At 34.4% G+C, this 20,474-nt stretch overlaps 1 protein-coding gene across 1 annotated transcript in view; it reads left to right on the plus strand.

The window, feature by feature from the left end:
- The window catches only part of LOC138693368 (zinc finger protein 665-like), a 33,382-nt gene extending 18,359 nt beyond the window's left edge, over positions 1-15,023 (plus strand). The window contains exons 6-10 of the mRNA XM_069817288.1: positions 3,218-3,324; positions 4,884-4,984; positions 8,178-8,318; positions 9,412-9,494; positions 12,253-15,023. Coding sequence (XP_069673389.1) covers positions 3,218-3,324; positions 4,884-4,984; positions 8,178-8,318; positions 9,412-9,494; positions 12,253-13,531 — 1,711 coding nt within the window. The 3' untranslated portion in view covers positions 13,532-15,023. The remainder of the gene's footprint in view (positions 1-3,217; positions 3,325-4,883; positions 4,985-8,177; positions 8,319-9,411; positions 9,495-12,252) is intronic.
- The last annotated feature ends 5,451 nt before the right edge of the window (positions 15,024-20,474 follow it).

A 20,474-nucleotide genomic window follows, 5' to 3' on the forward strand; every position in this document is an offset into this window, starting at 1 on the left:
AAGAATATCATACAAAACTTCTCTCTTAACCAAGGCATATGCCTTTTCAAAAACTATGAATAACTGATGCACTGTACCATTATACTGCCAGTTTTACTCGATTATCTGTCGAATACAAAATATCTGATCAATAATTGATCTATTACACCTGAAACCACACTGATGATCCCGAATAATTTCATCTACATATGGAGTTAATCTTCTCAAAAGAATACTGGACACAATTTTGTACGATGTCAACAGAAGTGATATTCCTCGAAAGTTACTACAGTTAGTCTACACACGTGAATAATAATCGTTGATCAAGTTTACCAATCATTGTATCATCCAGAGCCTGATCTAGCATTTCATTGTAAAAAATTTCGACGCATTATGAAAATCCAAGACGTGTATACAAATTGAAACGGTGGTTAAATTCAGAAGGTAAAAAAAATTCATTAATAAGACAGCTGTGCGGGAATTAGAAAAAATTAATCCTTCAGTATAAATTTAAAGTGTGTCTGTAGTAGATCTAGTACTTACATTTGATATTAATGTTATGTATTGTCTCAAGGTATTTAACAATTTTTTTTTACAATCATATTTAACGGTTTGTAATAGAGTCAGTGCTATAAGGCAAACTTTGTAGTGGTACAAATATCCCTGAAATCGGGATCAAAACAGCCCAGTCCGATTAATTTCCTAATTTACAAGACAGGGCTATGTATGTCACGTGGTTATTATTGTATTTTAAAGAGGAGAGAATAAGTATTAATACTTGCAATAATCGTAACAGTATGATAAAATTATATACTTACAATATAAAGTTGAAATTTGTTCATAAACTAGCTGCTGTAAACAGAATGCAATACTTAACCAAGTGCAACTTTAATTTATTATTCTTTAGGGACCGGGACATAATAATAATAATAATAATAATAATAATAATAATAATAACAATAATAATAATAATAATAATAATAATAATAATACTCACTTGCTCTATTACTTTAATATAATATAAGTTTTCTTTATAGGCCTACTTTAAATAGTTTTGTTTTTGTTTACCGAGATTTACATATAATATTTGCATGATATCTTTTGTTGAGTAATATTGGATTGTAATTGTTTAAATTTAAGTTTAAATTACCATATTTTATGTATTACTACTGTTATTTTCACTTTTCTCTACTCTGTAATTACATTGTTGAGTGGATTAAATAAATAAATACATTTAATATAAACCAAGGCATAGGGATTCTAGTTTATAGAGATGGCCTGAGTACATAGATATTACACTAAGGAATATGATATTAAATCTTTAGTCAGATTGGGGACTAGTACAGAGTTACACTGACCGGTACAGACTTACCCCAAATGACTGCATGGAAATAGCTGACAAACTATGGAGTAATGGTTAGTATGGTAGTATGGAACATGAAACCCGTGGGTCTTGATTCAAACAAGTTAATGATTGAGATTTTTCTCCGTTTTTTCCCCCCTCTACCCATCTGAAGCAAATTCTGCGTAACTTCCGGCGCTGCGCTGGCATGGTTACCTGCATTTTACCCAGACGCTAGACTGTTGGTAAAGCCTTGTAAAACAAACCAGTAAAATTGCAAAGTTACAAAATAATATTGTAAAGAAATTTTAAAGTCTTCGAGACCAGTGGTAGCGGTTTGTGTGCCTAAATGTCAGTAACTCTTGCAGCTGCAGTAGAGAATTTAACTTGGAATACTAGTGTCGTATATTGTTGAACTTTGTTATTGTGTAATTTTATGAACGACTGATTTTAACTCTTACGAAATGAACCATTTCTCCTTATTGCGAATTGTACGAGCACAAAAGTCTGACTAGACCCGAAGGTTACAAGTAGACTAACGAACAATTTAGTAGCTAAAGTGTGACATACAGGGGCGGCTTTCGAAGAGGGGCTGCGGAGCTGCAGCACCCCCAGACATTTGTGGCTCTTGTCTCGTTTTATGTTGTGAAAAACATTTATTATACAGTCTCTATTTAGCGGCTCGAATTTTTTTTTTTTTTTTTAATTTCGCTCTCAATGACATGCACGCAATCGTTAGTGAAGTCACTTCCTCCCCTGGTGCTGCCAGAGCGAAACCAGAGACAAGGACTATAGGGTGAAGCCACTTCCTTCCCTGGAGCTGCCAGTCTCGTCTCGGATGCTTTGCGCGTTAGTTTTACCCCTTCTCCTGCTACCCCTTGCCTTGAATCCAGAGTTTCCAGGTGCTGCAAAATTTGCAGCAGTTTATCAGTATAACAAGTGCGACAATGTTTAATTCTGTACAATATTTACAGTCTATTCAGTTCAGTACCTTAACAATTCAGGAGAAATGTGAAATTAAGTACCCATCAGTTGAATCTCATAATGGAAAGAGCCGCTAAACAAAATACAAAGGCTCGCATATTTTTTGCTAATACATCCTGTATCCCTGCTTTCTTCTCTCGATCTCCACACAGTCTGTATTAGATTAATGTGTTTCAAATACAATTCCATCAGCTGGGCAACAAGATGGATTTACAATAAGAACAGTAAATGTTGTTCACGAGAAGAAGGAGCCATTGCTAGAATGTTTTCAAACCATAATGGAATCTGAAACATCTTACATCACAATAAATGAGACATGCGCTGTGGTGCGTACTCTTGAATATCCTGAATTCAATTTCTGGCCCAGTTATTTTTTTTTTTTCATTTATTGATGTATCGTGTAGATATATTATATAACCAGCTACAACATCGCCAGTTAGATATTTCTAAGGTTCAAATCTGCATATAAAAATTAAATTATGGCTTATTTAACGACACTCGCAACAGCAAGGGTTATATCAGCGTCGCCGGTGTGCCGGAATTTTGTCCGCAGGATACTTTTAAATGCCAGTAAATCTACTAACATGGGCCTCTCTCATTTAAACACAACTTACAAGATAAGACGCATGGAACTAATCTTTAAATAAAGTAAGTTGTTTGGTTTATTTTTGTATGCAGCCCCCCTTAATTTAATATCCATGAGCCGCCACTGGTGACAAATAATCAATTGGTAACTTTTATGTGAATCATAACCCCATTAGGCTACTCCAGCATTATAGCCCATATTTCATGGCCCGTTTGATCCTTGTGCGTTGCCGTTTTGTAGGTGAATGAAAGTTTTGGTTTGATACCAGTTTGGTGGAAGTCCTAATATTGTTTATGAGGTAGGTTGCAATTTCTACTTCGCCTTAGTCATCGTGTTGTTTGTTGTTTAGTCAACTGTCTGAAGACAGGTCTGAACGTCACAAGTGATCCCAACAAGGCACTACTTATGAGACAACTAGGCCAGGAGATAATGGGTTAGGGTGGCCAGTTCTCTTCCTCCTCCACTGCATACAACGATCTTTTGCTACATATTACACTAATCAGACTTGAGATGTATACAAACAATTGTTCTTCCTCTGATACATATCGTCAAGTGAGATGTAGTCTCTGATAAAATATATACATATCATTGTCGTCATCTATTGATGTGCATTTATAAAGAACAAATAATAATATTAAGTGAATGTTACTTATGTTCCGCCCACTATAGGAGACATAAGCAAGTTTTACACTAATCCTAAACATCCTATAGGTTATGTTTACTAGGTACCATTACTTCAATATTGGCATTTATACATTATAATTAAGCTTAATATCATGTATGATACGCCGCACATTCAGTTTGTCTGTATTTTATTACTGCAATTGAGTATGTACTGAATTATTGTATTTAGGCCTATCTACTTCCTAAGAGACGAAGTAACACAATTGTACGTACACTAATTTCATAGGAGTGGTATGGTAAATTTTCTATCTACAATTGAGGGCCTGGGTGCAAGAAGGGCATTTTAGAGGATATGCCCTTTTTCAGTAAAACGCTTTATTGTGTTCTCTGATCTGTTATGTACATGATCACCAAGTTTCAGTTCAATACTGTGATCACAGAGGTCAGGAGTAGCCAAAATGTAAAGGCGTGCATAGGTAACATTATTACGGTTTGAATTTTCAACATAAATTTTCTCGAAACTTACATTTGAGAGAAGTGCCTTTCTTGCACCCAACCCCTCAATTAAGGAAGGTAGATGCGCTAAATTAAAATCACAACAAATTCGTTTTTATTAAACCTGAAAATAGCTTCCATTCTAAACAAAAAATGTTGATGCGAATAGATTATGTTAACATGTAAAATTCTCTTCACAATAAAATAACACAGTTTTGTAATTATTTCTGCAACAAATTATGCAAAAAGAAGTAAACAGAACTTATGGACATTACACTAAATAAAACGTAGTAATGATATGCAATAAAGTTATAATATAATATTTCACTGAACTCTATACACTGAAATAGAAAGCCGAACATACATTATCGTCTGCTCGGAAAGTGTCTATGCTGAGGGTATAGTAACGATCCTGGTGGTCAGCAACTATCTGTTTGCATATTTATTAAGTATTGAGCTTCGCAACTTTATATCCTAAACTGTGCTACAAGTGGATAAATATCAGCCTCTCTAATGACAGTTATTAATTCAATCCTGTCCCGAAACCGTATTGCACAGCTCAACCGACGTTGAAGTTATTTCTTACGCAAAAGGTACACCTATGTAATAAATTACCTTTTATTCTTGCAAAAAAAAAAGTCGGACATTGTTGTTTCGTAGTGGGTCTACAGCTGAAATCTACGAGTTATATTAATAATTTTATAAAACACTTGTTGTATGAAAATGTGTACGAGGAAGTACGATGGGAATTTGATCGTTGTTGTATGAAAATGTGTACGAGAAAGTACGATGAGAATTTGATCGTTGCAGTTAAGTGTTTCTCAGCAGTTCAATTGCCGTAATCATTGTCAGTTACATAACCTCTTCTTTCAGTTGTGATGGATTTGATCAAGATGGAGCCTGAGGATGATCCTTTGGGCTTAGTACCAAATGATATCACAAACAGAATGGAAGAGAATAAGGCTTCATCAGAGGTAAACTGAAAAATCTTCCTACATATTTTCTTTGAGTGTTTGTTGAACAGTGGAGAAAAGCATCTATTTCACACTTTATATTCTGTGGAATAAATTAGAGTTCCGTGCTGTTGCTATGTGGTGTATGGCGTCATGAATTATTGTTCTTATTTTGCAGTGTGCGTTGGTTCTATCACCCCATGGGAAAAATTTTTCACACGAAGTTCAGCTAGTCTTTGTTACCACTGTTCACCCTGCATCTTGATCGAGTAATGTAGAACCATAGTTATTAATTCAATCTTGTCTCAAAACCTTATTGCACAGCTCAACTTCGGTTTTGTTTGGTACCTCTGTATGGAACTTTGATATCATGTGAGAGAGATTTTGGTCTCTACTCCATAACAGTTTGTTTTGAATTATAATTTCCAAGACCTATTTGTATTCAGGCCAGATGTTTTCTGATGTCCTACATAAGCGATCTCAAGGTTAAAACTGCACTGGAAAAAGCATCGTTGGTCATTGCAAAACCGAAGGAACCCGATCGTAGAATGATGTAACCTTGAGAGCGCTGATTGTAACGCTTCTGTGATAAGACGCACACCCACACCACCTTTGATTCATAACATGTTATTAAGTGATACTGTGAGTGGTCTTTGCGTAAGGAAAATGAAAGTAGGCCCCTAAGCTTTTTGAATGGACATGTTCCATACTTGTGTATTCATTCATATTTGGGAATAATAAAATAACTTACTTGTACATTGTAACATTCATGTTAAAGAGCGTCAACCAGTGGCGGTTTCTCAAGGGGGTTGCAGGTTTGTACACCCTCCAGTAATGTTCCTAATCTCCCGGCTTTGTTACTATTAAAAATATATATATATATATATTTTTTTACAATTTTCATTCATGACTATCTGCAGCTGGCGTCTTGTTTTGTACGCCTGCAGGAGCCTTCGAGCCTCTTGGTTTGCAAAGCTGTTGAAAACCTATGGTAGGTAGTTTATAGAGATGTTCGGCTAATGCGGGGAGAGGGGGTTAGTGGCGTGGTCTACTGCTTTCTCATTGAGAATGGTTTGTCGCACTCCCTGGCCTGGGCACCAACGTCAGTGCAGAAGAAACTAAATTCCCTGGGAAAGTATCTGTTTCAACTAGACATTTGTCCGAAGTAATAAGCATGAAAAATGTATTCATTCAGCTTGTGCAACGAACAGTCGCATATTTCGCACATTACTTTCTCAATCTGCATCCACACAAACGGCACAATACATAAAGGAGCTTGTATTTTGCTTTAAAGTTGTAAAGTTGTCGTTCTGACAATAAGTGCTGCTATCTCCCGACAGTCTACGAAAGCTGCATTTGAATTTTAAGAACGAAAACGTTGGACTTGGTACTTGGTAGCATTCTGATGACGATTCTGTGCTCAAATGTTTTTCATGAGGTTAAATCGTAATATAGAGAGCTCCATCCACGACCCCGTCCACTTTTGGACTTTCTGTATAAATAGGTATGCTTGTATCTAGTCATTTTACTTATTAATTGCATATAAATAATCTTTATATGTATAGCCCTCAAGTGTACACGGTTTTAAACTTTAAAGTAAAATATGTTTAACTCCTCTCCGATATCCGTTGTGCACCACCATATTTTCAAACCACCAGCCGCCACTGGCGTCAACATTAAATTTAAAAGTGTAAAATATTAAAAATGACCAAAGCTAATCAACTATACAAAATTGTATAAATCAGCACCCACACAGATATATATATATATATATATATATATATATATATACACACAAATATAGTCCACACCTGTGGAGTAACGGTTAGCGCGTCTAGCCGCGAAACCAATTGGCCCGGGTTCGATTCCCGGTTGGCACAAATTACCTGGTTGATGTTTTTTCCGGGGTTTTTCCTCAACCCAATATGAGCAAATACTGGACTCATTTCACCAGAATTATCACCTTCATCCCACTCAGACGCTAAATAACCTGAGATGTTGATAAAGCATCGTAAAATAACCTACTAAAATAAAAAGAAAAAATATATATATATACCGTACATAATCTATACACATTATACTTAACCGAAAATGGAGTTGTAAACAATTCAAAAACCTTTTTATAAAGATGAAGCTCCTTGAATCTCTGCTCAAATGATATTCTAAGAAAGTCCACACCTGTGGAGTAACGGCTAGCGCGTCTGGCCGCGAAACCAGGTGGTCCGGGTTCGATTCCCGGTCGGATTAAGTTATCTGGTCGAGGTTTTTTCCGAAGTTTTCCCTCAACCCAATATGAGCAAATGCTGGGTAACTTTCGGTGCTGGACCCTGGACTCATTTCACCGGCATTATCACCTTCATCTCATTCAGACGCTAAATAACCTAAGATGTTGATAAAGCGTCGTAAAATAACCTACTAAAAAAATTCTAAGGTCTTTCAAAATTTCACTGTATCTAAGATGTTGCTGTTGTGTAAAGCCAGGTAACCCTTTAACGTTCCCGAGTTTCAGCTGGGCTTCCAGTGACGTGAGTCTCATGATAAAAGATGTGATTTTATCATACATGTCAGTTATTAAGCTATCTTTACCTTGTAGGCTTTTGACTAAGATGCAGTGATATGACTAAGAAAGACTAAATCATGTATCCATTCCTCTGGTACTGGGTGCTTAAAGACTGTCTAAAAATTCCTTTATCTCAACCTTATTAGTTCCATTTTCTGTAAACAAAATAATAATCTTTTTCCAAACTTTCTCATTACGCATAGTTTTCAGTTTTCCTAGCCACTTTAGACAGAACCATTTCTCTACGGACGCTAACGGAAAGCAATGTGTAAAACTGTAAGTGACCGAGTCGATCTTTTCATATTATGCGGTGTTTGACGTCACTGGCACGAACAGCATTATTTCGGAAGGAGCGAGTTTTGCCAGATTAGCTTATGTTTGAGGCTGCTGTCCTACATCATTAACCTTTCTTCACTCACTTGCTCGGTGTTTATAGATTACATGCCACTACTTGTTATGATCTTAATTGAATTAAATATGTGGAAAGAAAAAGCACATTCATTTGAGATCTGCTTCTGTTACTCACGTGCGCACACATTATGATTCACGTTAGCCAATGACTATCACGTAGAATCAGATTGGCGGCTGTTACTCATCAAGTCATCTTTAAAATAGCTAATATAACATTATTCACGATGTGTTTTTGCTCTGTAGGAAGGGAATTTATCGCAGTTGGAAGTGACGGACATGAAGACAGAATGCGTGGACCCGAGTTACGATATCAAATCAGAGATAAAGGTTGAAGACACCTCACTAGAGCCTATTGGCTCTCCTATGGTGAAATTTGAAGTTGATGTAAGTGGTTTACTGTCAGTATACAGAAATACCAATAGTGTGTCTTTAATACGTCAGACGTGTTAACAGTGTCGATCTATATTAACTGTTTTATTAACTTTTCCTTAACATTCACAACTTAGACAGTTTTCATTTTAGATTTTAAATAAAATATTAATTATCAATTATATTTGTGATAGGGAACGGAGAATTACCTCTAATACAATGAGATGATTGTGCCTAGGAATAGATTCAGTTCAAGTTTACGATTTTTTTATTTTGTTGTTACTGGTACTGTTCTAGGAATTACTATTCCAGACATTGAGTGATGGTTTAAAAGAGATGCAAAGGCTTATACAAAACAAACAAAGGATTTGGAGGTCCTCTAACTTTGTTAACACTTTATTTTTACAGAAAAACAATAAAATAATATTAATGATAATGACAATAATAATGTAATAATGTCGCAACTTGTTTCACAGTGCATGTACCATTTTAACATTTTTTGTAGTGTTCTGGACTTACAGTTATAAAATAGTCAATTATAGCGATTCCTATGGATTTCGACCTCCATAACCTCTCTTGTCTGTCATTTGTTTTACAAGCTTGCACAATGACGACAAATTCCAGATTCCTTCATTTGAGGTTATGAATCTTCTGAATGCGCAGCAACTATCTGTATAGCAAATTAATATGCGAGTGTGGTGGTAAATATTTTTATTTTGTAATATCGTATGTCAAAAACAGGATAAGTGTTAGAGAGTCTTCATTTTGAGCTACTAAAACTTTCAACAACGAAATACATTGTTTCAGTATATAACTTTTTTTACTGTATACGAGTGTTTACTTAAAATATTCTTGCAAATTCTGTTTGTCTATTTTGCAGCCTAATTATGCATAACATGCATATGTTCATGGTTGAAACTCGATTCCATGCCTTAGAATAGAAGCAAACAGTTCATGGGAATAATTGGATTTTGTGTAAAAGTGATTACAACCTTATCGAGAAGTTAGATTGGATTCACTATGTTTGAATAGTGAGGTGTCTGATATAGGAAACCAATGACCCATATGGCCAGTTAAAGCTCTCTTCAATATTTACTCACTTTTGCAGGAAGATTTATTGGATGTGGATACAGGTCAGCAGGAACAGAAAGTAGAAGTGTCTTCAGAAGAGGATGAAGTGCTGACTGAGAGGTGAGTGTACTTTCCTTCAGAACTTCATTTAATGGCGACGTAGGAACTAAATCTTACAATGTATAATACTGTTTTTGTCTATTATTTTGTGTGGTTATTCTTATGAACGTCTCAATACATCTTGGTACACAAATGACGTAAGATTCACTAAATTATCATTGTCATTACAAGTAACACACTACAACTCTTGCTATTTCTGCTGCTTTATTATTCTGCTATACTTCGAGAACCATGATCTCTTTTGCTGTACGATCACGTCACTACTTGATTGGCGACATTTCTACTGCGGCTGCCATCCCTGTGCTTTGTGCTAGTTGGCTATTTTTCGTAGTTCGAAAGTTGCGACAAGTATTGCTAATCTGTACTTACAGGTTGCTTTACTTTTGCGGTGGCAGCTAGCTGGAGCTTTTCGTCTCTCTGCTCATACTTAACTGCATTATTCGGTTGTGTCCCTTTTCAGATATTTATCTCTTTCATCAAATGCTAGGAAATTTATCTTACATAGCCATTTTTTATTAGGTAGTGACTTCATCTTGATTTGAATCAAAACAGAGAACATTGTCAAGTTCCAATCGCCTTGGAGAAGAGTTTCAATTTCATAAAAGCTACTTTAGATTGCCGGCGCGATTAATTACTTTTTACAGCCCTTACAGTGGAATGTCCAAGTCACACACACATGCAAGACCGTCCTCTCCAGCCTTCATTCATTAAATCGCCTGAAAAATTTTGTACCCTTTCAATTAAAAAGAATTCTCATACAAACATTGGTGCTATCACATTTCGACTATTGCGACATTCTACTAACAGATTTAAATTCTAACTTAGCCCAAAGATTGCAGGGCGTTCATAATGCCTGCATACGTTCAGCGCGCGCTTTTTTTCAAGCATGGTTTCAAGTTTAATGTCTTCGTGTGATCACAAATATAGCATCAAGTTTAGAGGCTTCAAGCACTTGACTCCTGTAAACTATCCCCGTGTGACTCGCGTTTAAGAAACTAACTGTACCCATGCGCTCCGCTGCACCTGTTAGAAATAAATATGAAGTAATTACGTAATTAAAATAAGACGTTTGATCCAGGGAACATTCGTGTTTCTTAAAAGGATAAATCGTTTAATATGTTACTTAATTGAAATTGTATTTAAATAATTAAATTGCGATCATTTTGGTCCAGAGAGCACTCATTTGGTGCAATAACAATTCCTTTAACATGTTTCTTATTTGTTATTACACGCAACTATAGTGTAATGAAGATTGACATATCATTTAGTTTTAATGTGTAAACTTTATATTACTACCTATATGGTTTCCATTGAATTATGGTAATAACTTAATTTTAACACTTGTTTTCTACGTCTTCAGTAAATGGCGCTTGGCCCACTATGGTTCTGAAACCTTCAAATAACTTAAATAGTGATACAGCATAAACAGTGATATGTAATTATATTTCTTTCTTTCGAAAATGTAAAAATTCACGATCTCCTATTTACCATTGCCATGGAATAAATAAATTTGTTTTTTCTTCCTACTCAAAAATTTTATATTTTGCACATGGGAATTACTGCAGGAACAACAACACTACAATCTGAGGTGGCGGTGAAAACGTATTGTATTGTTATTTTAAAAGTCTATCAGACCTACCAAATTTTGCATAGAATAATACTTATCGGAAATCATTTTTAAATGAACTTTTGTTATGTAACATTTTTCACAAAAAAAGCAATAATAAGCGACATATTTCGATTTAATTCAGGCTCTGTTAAATGAAGTATTTTGAATGCCATTTAGCTTAAAATCTAAATGATAAAGAACTTATTTTTATATTTCAATTTTCATCGAAATTCGTTCAGCCATTATCGCGTGAAAAGGTAACAAACATCCAGACAGACAGACAGACATACAAACAAAAATGTCAAAAAGCGATTTTCGGTCTCAGGATGAATAATTATACATGTTAACACCAGTTATTTTTGGAAAAGCGAAAATTACCAGAAAATTTTGCCTACATATTTATTATTAGTATATATTACGTTACGTTACGTTACGTTATGTAATCAAATATATGTAAGCAAAAGTAAAGTGATGAATATCAAAATAATAATACAAGAAATACAGTGATAGTATATAAGATAAAACATAGAAGATTCGGTTAATTAGAAAGTTCAAACAATAAAACGAAACGAAAAATATTAAATACAATTGTAAATAAATGTAAAATATTATGCAATAATATAATGGAGTAATAATTATTATATACATAAATAATACTTTAGTTTTAATCAATTTATTGAATTTTGAAAGACTGAAAGATTCCTAACTTAGAAAAATATGTTTGTTTTTTTTTTTTAATTTCATGTAAAAGAAAAATGAAAAATAAGAAAAGTGGAACTATATAGAATACTGATCATTGTTTAAAATCAGTTGAAATAATTGAATAATTTATTATTGGAAGTTGCTAATTGTGAATGTTTTTAATGAATTTATTATACACTCTCGGGTCGAAATTTGAGGCATGTATTTTATTTAATAATTGTTATATAAGAAATCAGAGCTGATATAGTCCATCCAATGCAATTTTTTTAATCACCGCGCGAAATATCCCCAATAAAATGTCTAAAACGCAAGACAGCAACGAAAAATGTATTAGTTTTTGGTTTGTGATTACGAATGTCTGTGTGTGTTCTAATGTAATGATTGACGAATTTTTATCTCACCACGATGATTATAGGGAACACCGATAAATTTTTTACTTAATTTCAGACTTGTCCTTAATGTTGAGAAGAGTGTGACTCGAGAACACGCCAGCTTTGAACGAGGAAAAAACAAATTGAGTCAGTGTTCAAACGGCGACAAAAGCCTTAATTCCTTCAATTCTAATATAAGCAACGACGATCTTGTAACACAGCAACTCCATTCTCGTATGGACAAAATAAAAAAGTCACTCAAATGCGATGTGTGTGGAAAGTGTTTCAGAAGATCATATGATTTAAACTTACATTCACACATACACACTAACAGAAGGCCGTTCAAATGTGAGGTGTGTGGAAAGTGTTTCTCGCAATCGGTTAATTTAAAACGACATGTAATGATTCATACAGGTGAAAGGCCATTGAAATGCGGGGTATGTGGAAAGAGTTTCGCAGTAACGACGAATTTAAACATACATGCACGTATACACACAGGCGAAAGGCCATACAAATGCGAGGTGTGTGGAAAATGTTTCACGAGTGCGGGAAATTTGGGCGCACATTATCGCATTCACACAGGCGAACGCCCATTTAAATGCGAGAAGTGCGGGAAGTGTTTTTCGACTTCGACGAATTTAAACGTACATATAAACATACACAAAGGTGAAAAGCCATACAAATGTGAGGAGTGCGGGAAGTTTTTCTCACAATTAGGACATTTAAAGCGACATGGGCACATTCACACTCGTGAAAAACCATTCAAATGCGAGGTTTGTGGGATCTATTTTACAAGTTTGGAAATTTTAAACACACATGCACGCAATCACACAGGCGAAAGACCATTCAAATGTGATGCCTGTGGAAAAAGTTTCTCAAGTTCGACCAATTTAAATAAACATTCTCGCATACACTCAGACGAAGGCGCATATAAATGCGATGTGTGTGGAAAATGTTTTTCAAGTTCAAAATATTTAAACACACATGCTCGCATTCACACAGGCGACAGGCCATTCAAATGCGATTTTTGTGGAAAGTGTTTCTCATATTCGGTGTACTTAAAAACACATGAACGCATTCACACAGGCGAAAAGCCATTCAAATGCGAGGTTTGTGGAAAGCGCTTCTCACAATTGGGACAATTGAATCGACATTCACGTATTCACACAGGCGAGAAACCACACAAATGCGAAGTATGTGGATTGTATTTTTCAGATGCAACTGTTTTAAAGTCACATGCACTGATACACAGTGACGAAAGGCAATTTAGATGTGAGGTGTGTGGAAAATGTTTCTCAGTAATGAGATACTTAAAAAGACATGCACGCATACACATTGGCGAAAGGCTATTGTAATGCGATGTTTTTTAAAGGTGTTTTGCAATTTCGGCAGCTTACGTATTTATGTTACACATGCAGAAAGCCATTCAAATGCGAATTGTGTAAAAAATATTTTACAACGTGTAGATTTTAGTGAACATGTACGCCGTCACGCAGGCTGAAGGCATTCAAGTGCGATGTCCGTGGAAACTGTTCTTCAAATTCCAGTCAGGTGAGATTGACTCCCGCCCGCATTGATGCGAGAAAATATTGTAATGGGATGTATATGATAAGAATTATGCGGGATATGGAAATGTAAAAATGTAAGTTCCTTCACACAGACGAAATGTCTTTCAATTGCAATGGTTGTCTTCAATATATTTCGCTTGTAGGAATGAGTTAAAAAGAAGTGTGTTTTTATACGTATTCCAGTGCAAATTTTTATTCATCTATGTTAAGCACTTTATCCTAAATATTTCCGTAATAACCCTAGTTTCTATTATGTTCGCAAAAATGTTATATATGTGACCCGTTGCGCGAAAAGTGATCTAAAATCGTAAAAGGAAATTTTACAGAAAATCAAAATAACGAATTTACAGTGTAAAAACTGCATTTCTATGTTTTGATATTTTGTGCTATTTGTAGGTTTTTTTTTTACATACTAAACTTGGATGTAGTTTTACACAGTGCTCCCTAAATTCCTAAATTTTTCTTATAATTCCTAAGAAAACAAACGAAAACTTTAATTGCATTCTTCTCGAAAACTAAATAATGTAATATCAAGATTCAATAACTAATATATTAAAAACCATAGCACCTTGAACCATGATTTTTTAATACACAGTATTTCATCCTCGTTTTGGACCCAATAAAAAGGAAAAACAAATGAAAAATCCAGCTTTTCGTCCCATTTCCTTGAACTAGTCACATACTATGGTTAATGGGCTTATGTTTCTGTGTCACAGTTATTTAGTTTTCCTTTCTTATGTATTTGAATTACAATAGATTATGCCCATGTTTTGGGTGGAGCTTGTCGATTCCATATGAGAATTAGGAAACCTTGTGTTGCACATTTAAATAGTTCTAGCCTATATTTATGCAATCTACACATTGTGCTTTGTTACTTTTATTGTTTAGCAGGAGTGTAATAAATGTATTCAAGGCAATAGCTTCTGCACGAGTATCAGAACATAGTAACATCAAAGGGGTTTTTTCCTTGCCATAAATAAGATAAATAAATTAATAAGTGTCCTTACAATATGTATTTACATTTACAGTTTATTATCATCATTACTGTTATGTTTCGTTTTCCGACATGTATTCTCCGCCTGTCCTTCGTTCGCATGTGTGCTTTATAATAAATGACTTATGGAAGTCTCTAAATATCCACCGCACACAGAATTTTATACATAATATTTGTCACTGATAAGACTTAGGTTTCAACTTTGCGTAGAATAATTTCAAAGTAAGAGTTACCAACTTTCTTTGGAAAAATAGTTATACGTGTAAGATATTATGAAAAGATATTGGTATTTTTCTGTTGGCTTTATAATACCAATTTCAGAAAATTAGAAATATATATATATATATATATATATATACATATATATATATATATTTTAGTAGGTTATTTTACGACGCTTTATCAACAGCTCAGGCTATTTAGCGTCTGAATGAGATGGTGATAATGCCAGCGAACTGAGTCCGGGGTCCAGCACCGAAAGGTGCCCAGCATTTGCTCATATTGAATTGGGGGAAAACCCCGGAATCGAACCCGGGCCACCTGGTTTCGCGGCTAGACGCGCTAACCGTTACTCCACAGGTGTGGACTATATATATGATATGATATGATATGATGTGATATGATATGATATGATATGATATGATATGATATGATATATATTTCTTCACAGCACTTCTTTACATGTAATGGTGAACCTCACATTTGTGTATCCGTTGCCACCATTAACATATTATTACAATAACACATTATTTGCAGTACACGTCTACACAAATACTCCCAATTACACTATGTACCTTTTTTGTTACTTGGTCAATCTTCCCTACAGTATTTCTCCTATATTTCAATTGCTATTCTCTATTTGTTCATTAATCCTAATATATCTAATATTGTATACTCCTTTCGCACCCCCTTTTTCTTCTAACTACTATTCACTAAAATCTCAAATTCAGTTTTTCTCTATAAATTATCATATTGGATTATTTGCTCTATTTGTTCTTTGGCATTTATTAATCATTTACTCTTCCAACGTTCAAATGTTAGTACTAATTTTATGCTGTCACTTGTTCACATCTCTTAACCCTTTCTCACTATTTTCACTCATTCCTATTTGCGCTCACTTCCACTTTCTCACTATTCTGCTTACACCCAATCCATTGTCACTATTCTCACTTCCTATAAATACTTATATTTTATTCTACACTTTCTCTCTCCCCTATACTTCTCGATCTTTTCCAGTTTGACTTTACTTGCACTTTTTGATCATATCCCCAATTTTTTTTACACATATCAAATATCTCTGCTAAATTCTCAACTGTCGCAAGTTCTGACCTCTCATTACTGTTCATCTCTGCCTTATTTCTGTCTTTATCTTTCTTTCTATTTATTTCTTCTTCTATTCCTCTTTTATTTCCCTCCCCACGCTTTCACTTTCACATACTAGATGTGTATATATATATATATATATATATATATATATATATATATATATATATATATATATATATATATATATATATTACCTGTTTGGGCCACTAAAGTATTTCAGGAATTCATAACTACTGATTTCTTTGAAATAAATAAAGTTTTGAGGCAAGGGGATCCACTGGCCTGCCTTCTCCTTAATATAGCCTTAGAGAAGGTAGTGAGATCGACTGGAATACAAATAGGAAATACAATATTTTATAAATCAGCACAAATTCTAGCATTTGCTGATGATATTGTCATCATTAGGCGAAACCGGAAAACTTTATGTGAACATTTCTTAAATTTGAATTAAGCAGCACAGACAATGGGAATGGTAGTGAATATCCACATAATCAAATATATGTTCACGGGGCAAGCAAGAATATGATTTTTTGCAATTAATTTTTTAGTTTTCAGAGAAGTCTGTATTGTATATTAAAAGTATTTATTTCTGTCACTGACTTCACAACATATGTTTAAGGTGTTAAACCTGTACATTACATGTTTCAAAGATGTATAAACGTTTTCGTTGGTCAGGGCCAACATCATCAGATATGAAGTACATTTCAGCAATATCAATGTACATAATTTCTACAAATACAATACATATTTAGTGACATGCAAACTTAACCTTATTAATATCAACATGGTTATGATACATTTTGACATTCTTATATGACAGCCCTTATTGTCAATTATTTAAACTACACGTGTAAGTTCCAAAGTATATATGTTTGCAAGTCTTCACACATGGAATAATGAAGTAACTTGATGTAAAAGAATAAAAAATAAAAATAATAAAATATAAAACTATGGTAGAAATGTTGTGAATGTGAAGAGTTGCAAATTACAGTATTTGAATACATTTATTGTGTTCATATTTCTGTTTCCAATTACTGAACATATTTTAACCATTCAAACGTATGTTTCATGGTGTGTGTCTCATATTTTATCCTGATTGTTATTTCAAATTAATATGATTGTCTTATAAATACTAATATTATAAATTGGGTTGTTTAATGTTGATAGTAATATACATTTAATTTGACGATGATGCTGTTCTTCCAATATGGTGATGTGGGATCAGTATCCAATACTATAATCGTAATAAACTGTATAATAGGGCTCAAGTCAGGTGTCAGAATTAATTAATGCCGGCGTGGCTCTTTTAGATGTTGGTTATGTGATGGCTGTGTGTCAATGTTGTTAGCTTTGCCTGCAGAATTCATTATTAATTATTTAAATAGACCTATCGTTACGATTTGAATAAACTGTACATGGTAGCCAACTTTTATACATTTACAAGTTAGACATATTAAACTCTGCTAGCAACTTATGACTCTAAACTTTATACAATAAAGTGATTTTCATGCGTTTTCAAACATAATGATTAATTAATTAGCAACTCAACCGTTGTTACATAGCAACAGGCCTACCACGCTAAGTGATATTCAGTTGTTTTTCCGATCGCAACGCTCCTGTCATGTCCCATCTTTAAAAAAAAAACAAGTATAGTCGCGACTTTTATGACTTCACGTGCTCGTAGAATTTGTATTTAAATTTTTTAGCACATAAAAATCCGCTCCCTACTTATAATAGAACCTGTAACCAGAGCCTGATTTGGGGAGGAGCCTATGGTGCCTCTGATAAGGGCCTCAAGATTCTGGGGGCCTCAAAATCTAGGAACAATTTTTTTTAATGAATTATGCAAATGGAATAGACAACAAATCTATAGGCTGAAAATCAGAATTGACAAAATAAGTAATCACCTAATTAATTCATTCATTCATTTATTTTATTCCATAGATCTTACATGAGCAATGAAGCTTTAAGATGTGGAACAAGTCAAAATTTTACAATATTACAATTACGATTTTTACAAATTTTTATAGTTTTACAATTTAGTAATTTTCTACAATTTTGTGCAATTTTTTACAATGTTTTGGCGAGATGTAGTGAGATGAGGTGAGGTCCGAGGATTCGCCAAAATATTACCCGGAATTTGCCTTTTGGTTGGCTGGAAACCTCGGAAAAACCCAACCAGGTAATCAAATCAAAGGGGTTGATGCCAAGGACTCGCCATAGACCATCCGGCTTCAGTCCCACGGCTGTGGAAAACCTCGGAAGAAACCAAAGACCAAAGGGGGATCCAACCCAAGCCCGAACGCAGCTCTGGATCAGCAGCCCAGTGAGTCTGCCGACTGAGCTACATCGATGGCTCTACTAAAAGTATACAATACATAGCCAATCAGATTATTAAATTTACAAACGCAATCGTTCATTCATCAGTTGAGCTATATGTATAATACAAAACAAGTAAGTTAATTAAATTTAAGGCATAAACAATTCAACCAGTTGTAATATACAGAAATTGATCACCTTTTGGCGAAATTATTGTGCACACAATGTTAGCATTGGTACGTTTCGTCTTTGATTCTCTGTCGATTTTTGTATTGTTTTCTTACCTTCGTGTCAATTGTCAATGAATGTTTTAACGTCAGCCATCTTAACGACAATTGCTAAATTCCATCAGCTGGCAGCGTGGTAGTCCATATTGGCAACATGGCACTGTACTTCCAACCTAGGCCGCTTAACTGTGATGTCCCATCTTTAAAAAAAAAACAAGTACAGCCTGCTGAAGGGGAGAGGATGGTATCTTTTCAAACTTTTTTCCTATTTGGTGTATAATTTTAATTTTTTGTATGTAGAGAGCTCATAGCTGTAGCAATTCAACCAAATACAAATATTTTGGAAAAAAAAAATTGGGGGGCCCAAATTTGAAAAAATATATACCCAATGCAGGATTGTACTACAACCGATATATCTAAACCGTTTTTAAAGATAATTTCAAACGGTTTTTTGCAATGTATCTGCAAAAGCATGTTCTACAAACTGTCTGTAACAGAATTTTGATATTAATCCCTACGTTTGTAAAATAAACAATTAAAATTTAATAACAATTTTCTTCTTTCCTTTCTTGCAAACAAACGGACGTATTTTTAAAATGAAATCAATTAAGAAAATTCTGTTACAGAGAAAAATTTCCTAATAGTCTAAATAATGTGGTAATTTGTTATATACGGTACTACTCAAAAACATTAGCGGAACAAGATGTGAAATTAATTTTTTAATTGAACAATGAAAACGTTGAATGTGTCAGTACAGCATGAACTTCGGCCACTATATTTTATAATATATTGCCTTTCTTTGACAATCACACACAGATTAATAGATCTTATGGTCCAAATATCGGAAAATCGATATGTCCTTTCTAAAATTTTGTCCACTGCATTCGAACTAGCACTTCGGGGCCATGATAAAAGTTCAGATTCGAGCGATCCGGGTATTTTTAAAGTCATCCTCAACTTTTCGGCAAAGTTAGATGCTTCTTTTGTTTGTCGGTCATTTAATGACGCTATATCAACTACTGGGTTATTTAGCGTCTGTAGAATTGGTGATAAAGAGCTGGTATTTGGCGAGATTAGGCCGAGGATTCGCTATAGATTACCTGAGATTCGCCTTATGTTTATGGGAAACCTCGAAAAAAAATCCCAATCTGTTAATTAGCCCAAGCGGGAATCGAACCCACGCCCGAGCGCAGTTTCGGATCAGAAGACAGGCGCCTTTGCTGACTGAGCTACCCGGGTAGCTGGGGTTCACCTTACCAATGCTACCGTCAGATTATAGGAATATGAGTGACACAATTGAACTTTTGCATTTCCTCATAGAAAACAACTTACAAAATAAATTTTCAGAGACATGCAAGCTTTGGTCATTGTTACTGCAATAATTTGATTTTTCCCTGTAGTAGTCTTCATATCTATTATTTAAATTTACTGTCAGACTTTTTCAAAACGAGTTTTATTTCCAGTATTTTGAAATTATTTGTCTTAAATTATTGGAAATTAAAGGTATGTAAGAAAAGAACAACATTTAAACAGTAATGTTTTTTTTTTAATATTCATGTACCATTGTGAACCCCAATTTAATAATTCACTAGTCGCCACTGGCGAAAGGTCACATTCGGAACAGGCTCCCTGAAAATTCAGAAATCTTCGAGAATATGTCACTGTTTAGTAACAGCGAAGTTCTAAAATTTGTAAAGCTACCGTACCTCTTATTGATTTGGCTATAGCTTTATGAAATGCGAATTGAAAAACAATGAAAAAACATATACCGGTACTTAAGGAAATGTGGTAATCAGTCTACCACTGTAGAATTTTGGAAAGAAGTGAATCAATATAAAAATTCTGTTGGTGAAAATCCTTTTCA

Source organism: Periplaneta americana, chromosome 17 (assembly GCF_040183065.1).
Source record: "Periplaneta americana isolate PAMFEO1 chromosome 17, P.americana_PAMFEO1_priV1, whole genome shotgun sequence".
NCBI classification, from domain to species: Eukaryota; Metazoa; Arthropoda; class Insecta; order Blattodea; family Blattidae; genus Periplaneta; species Periplaneta americana.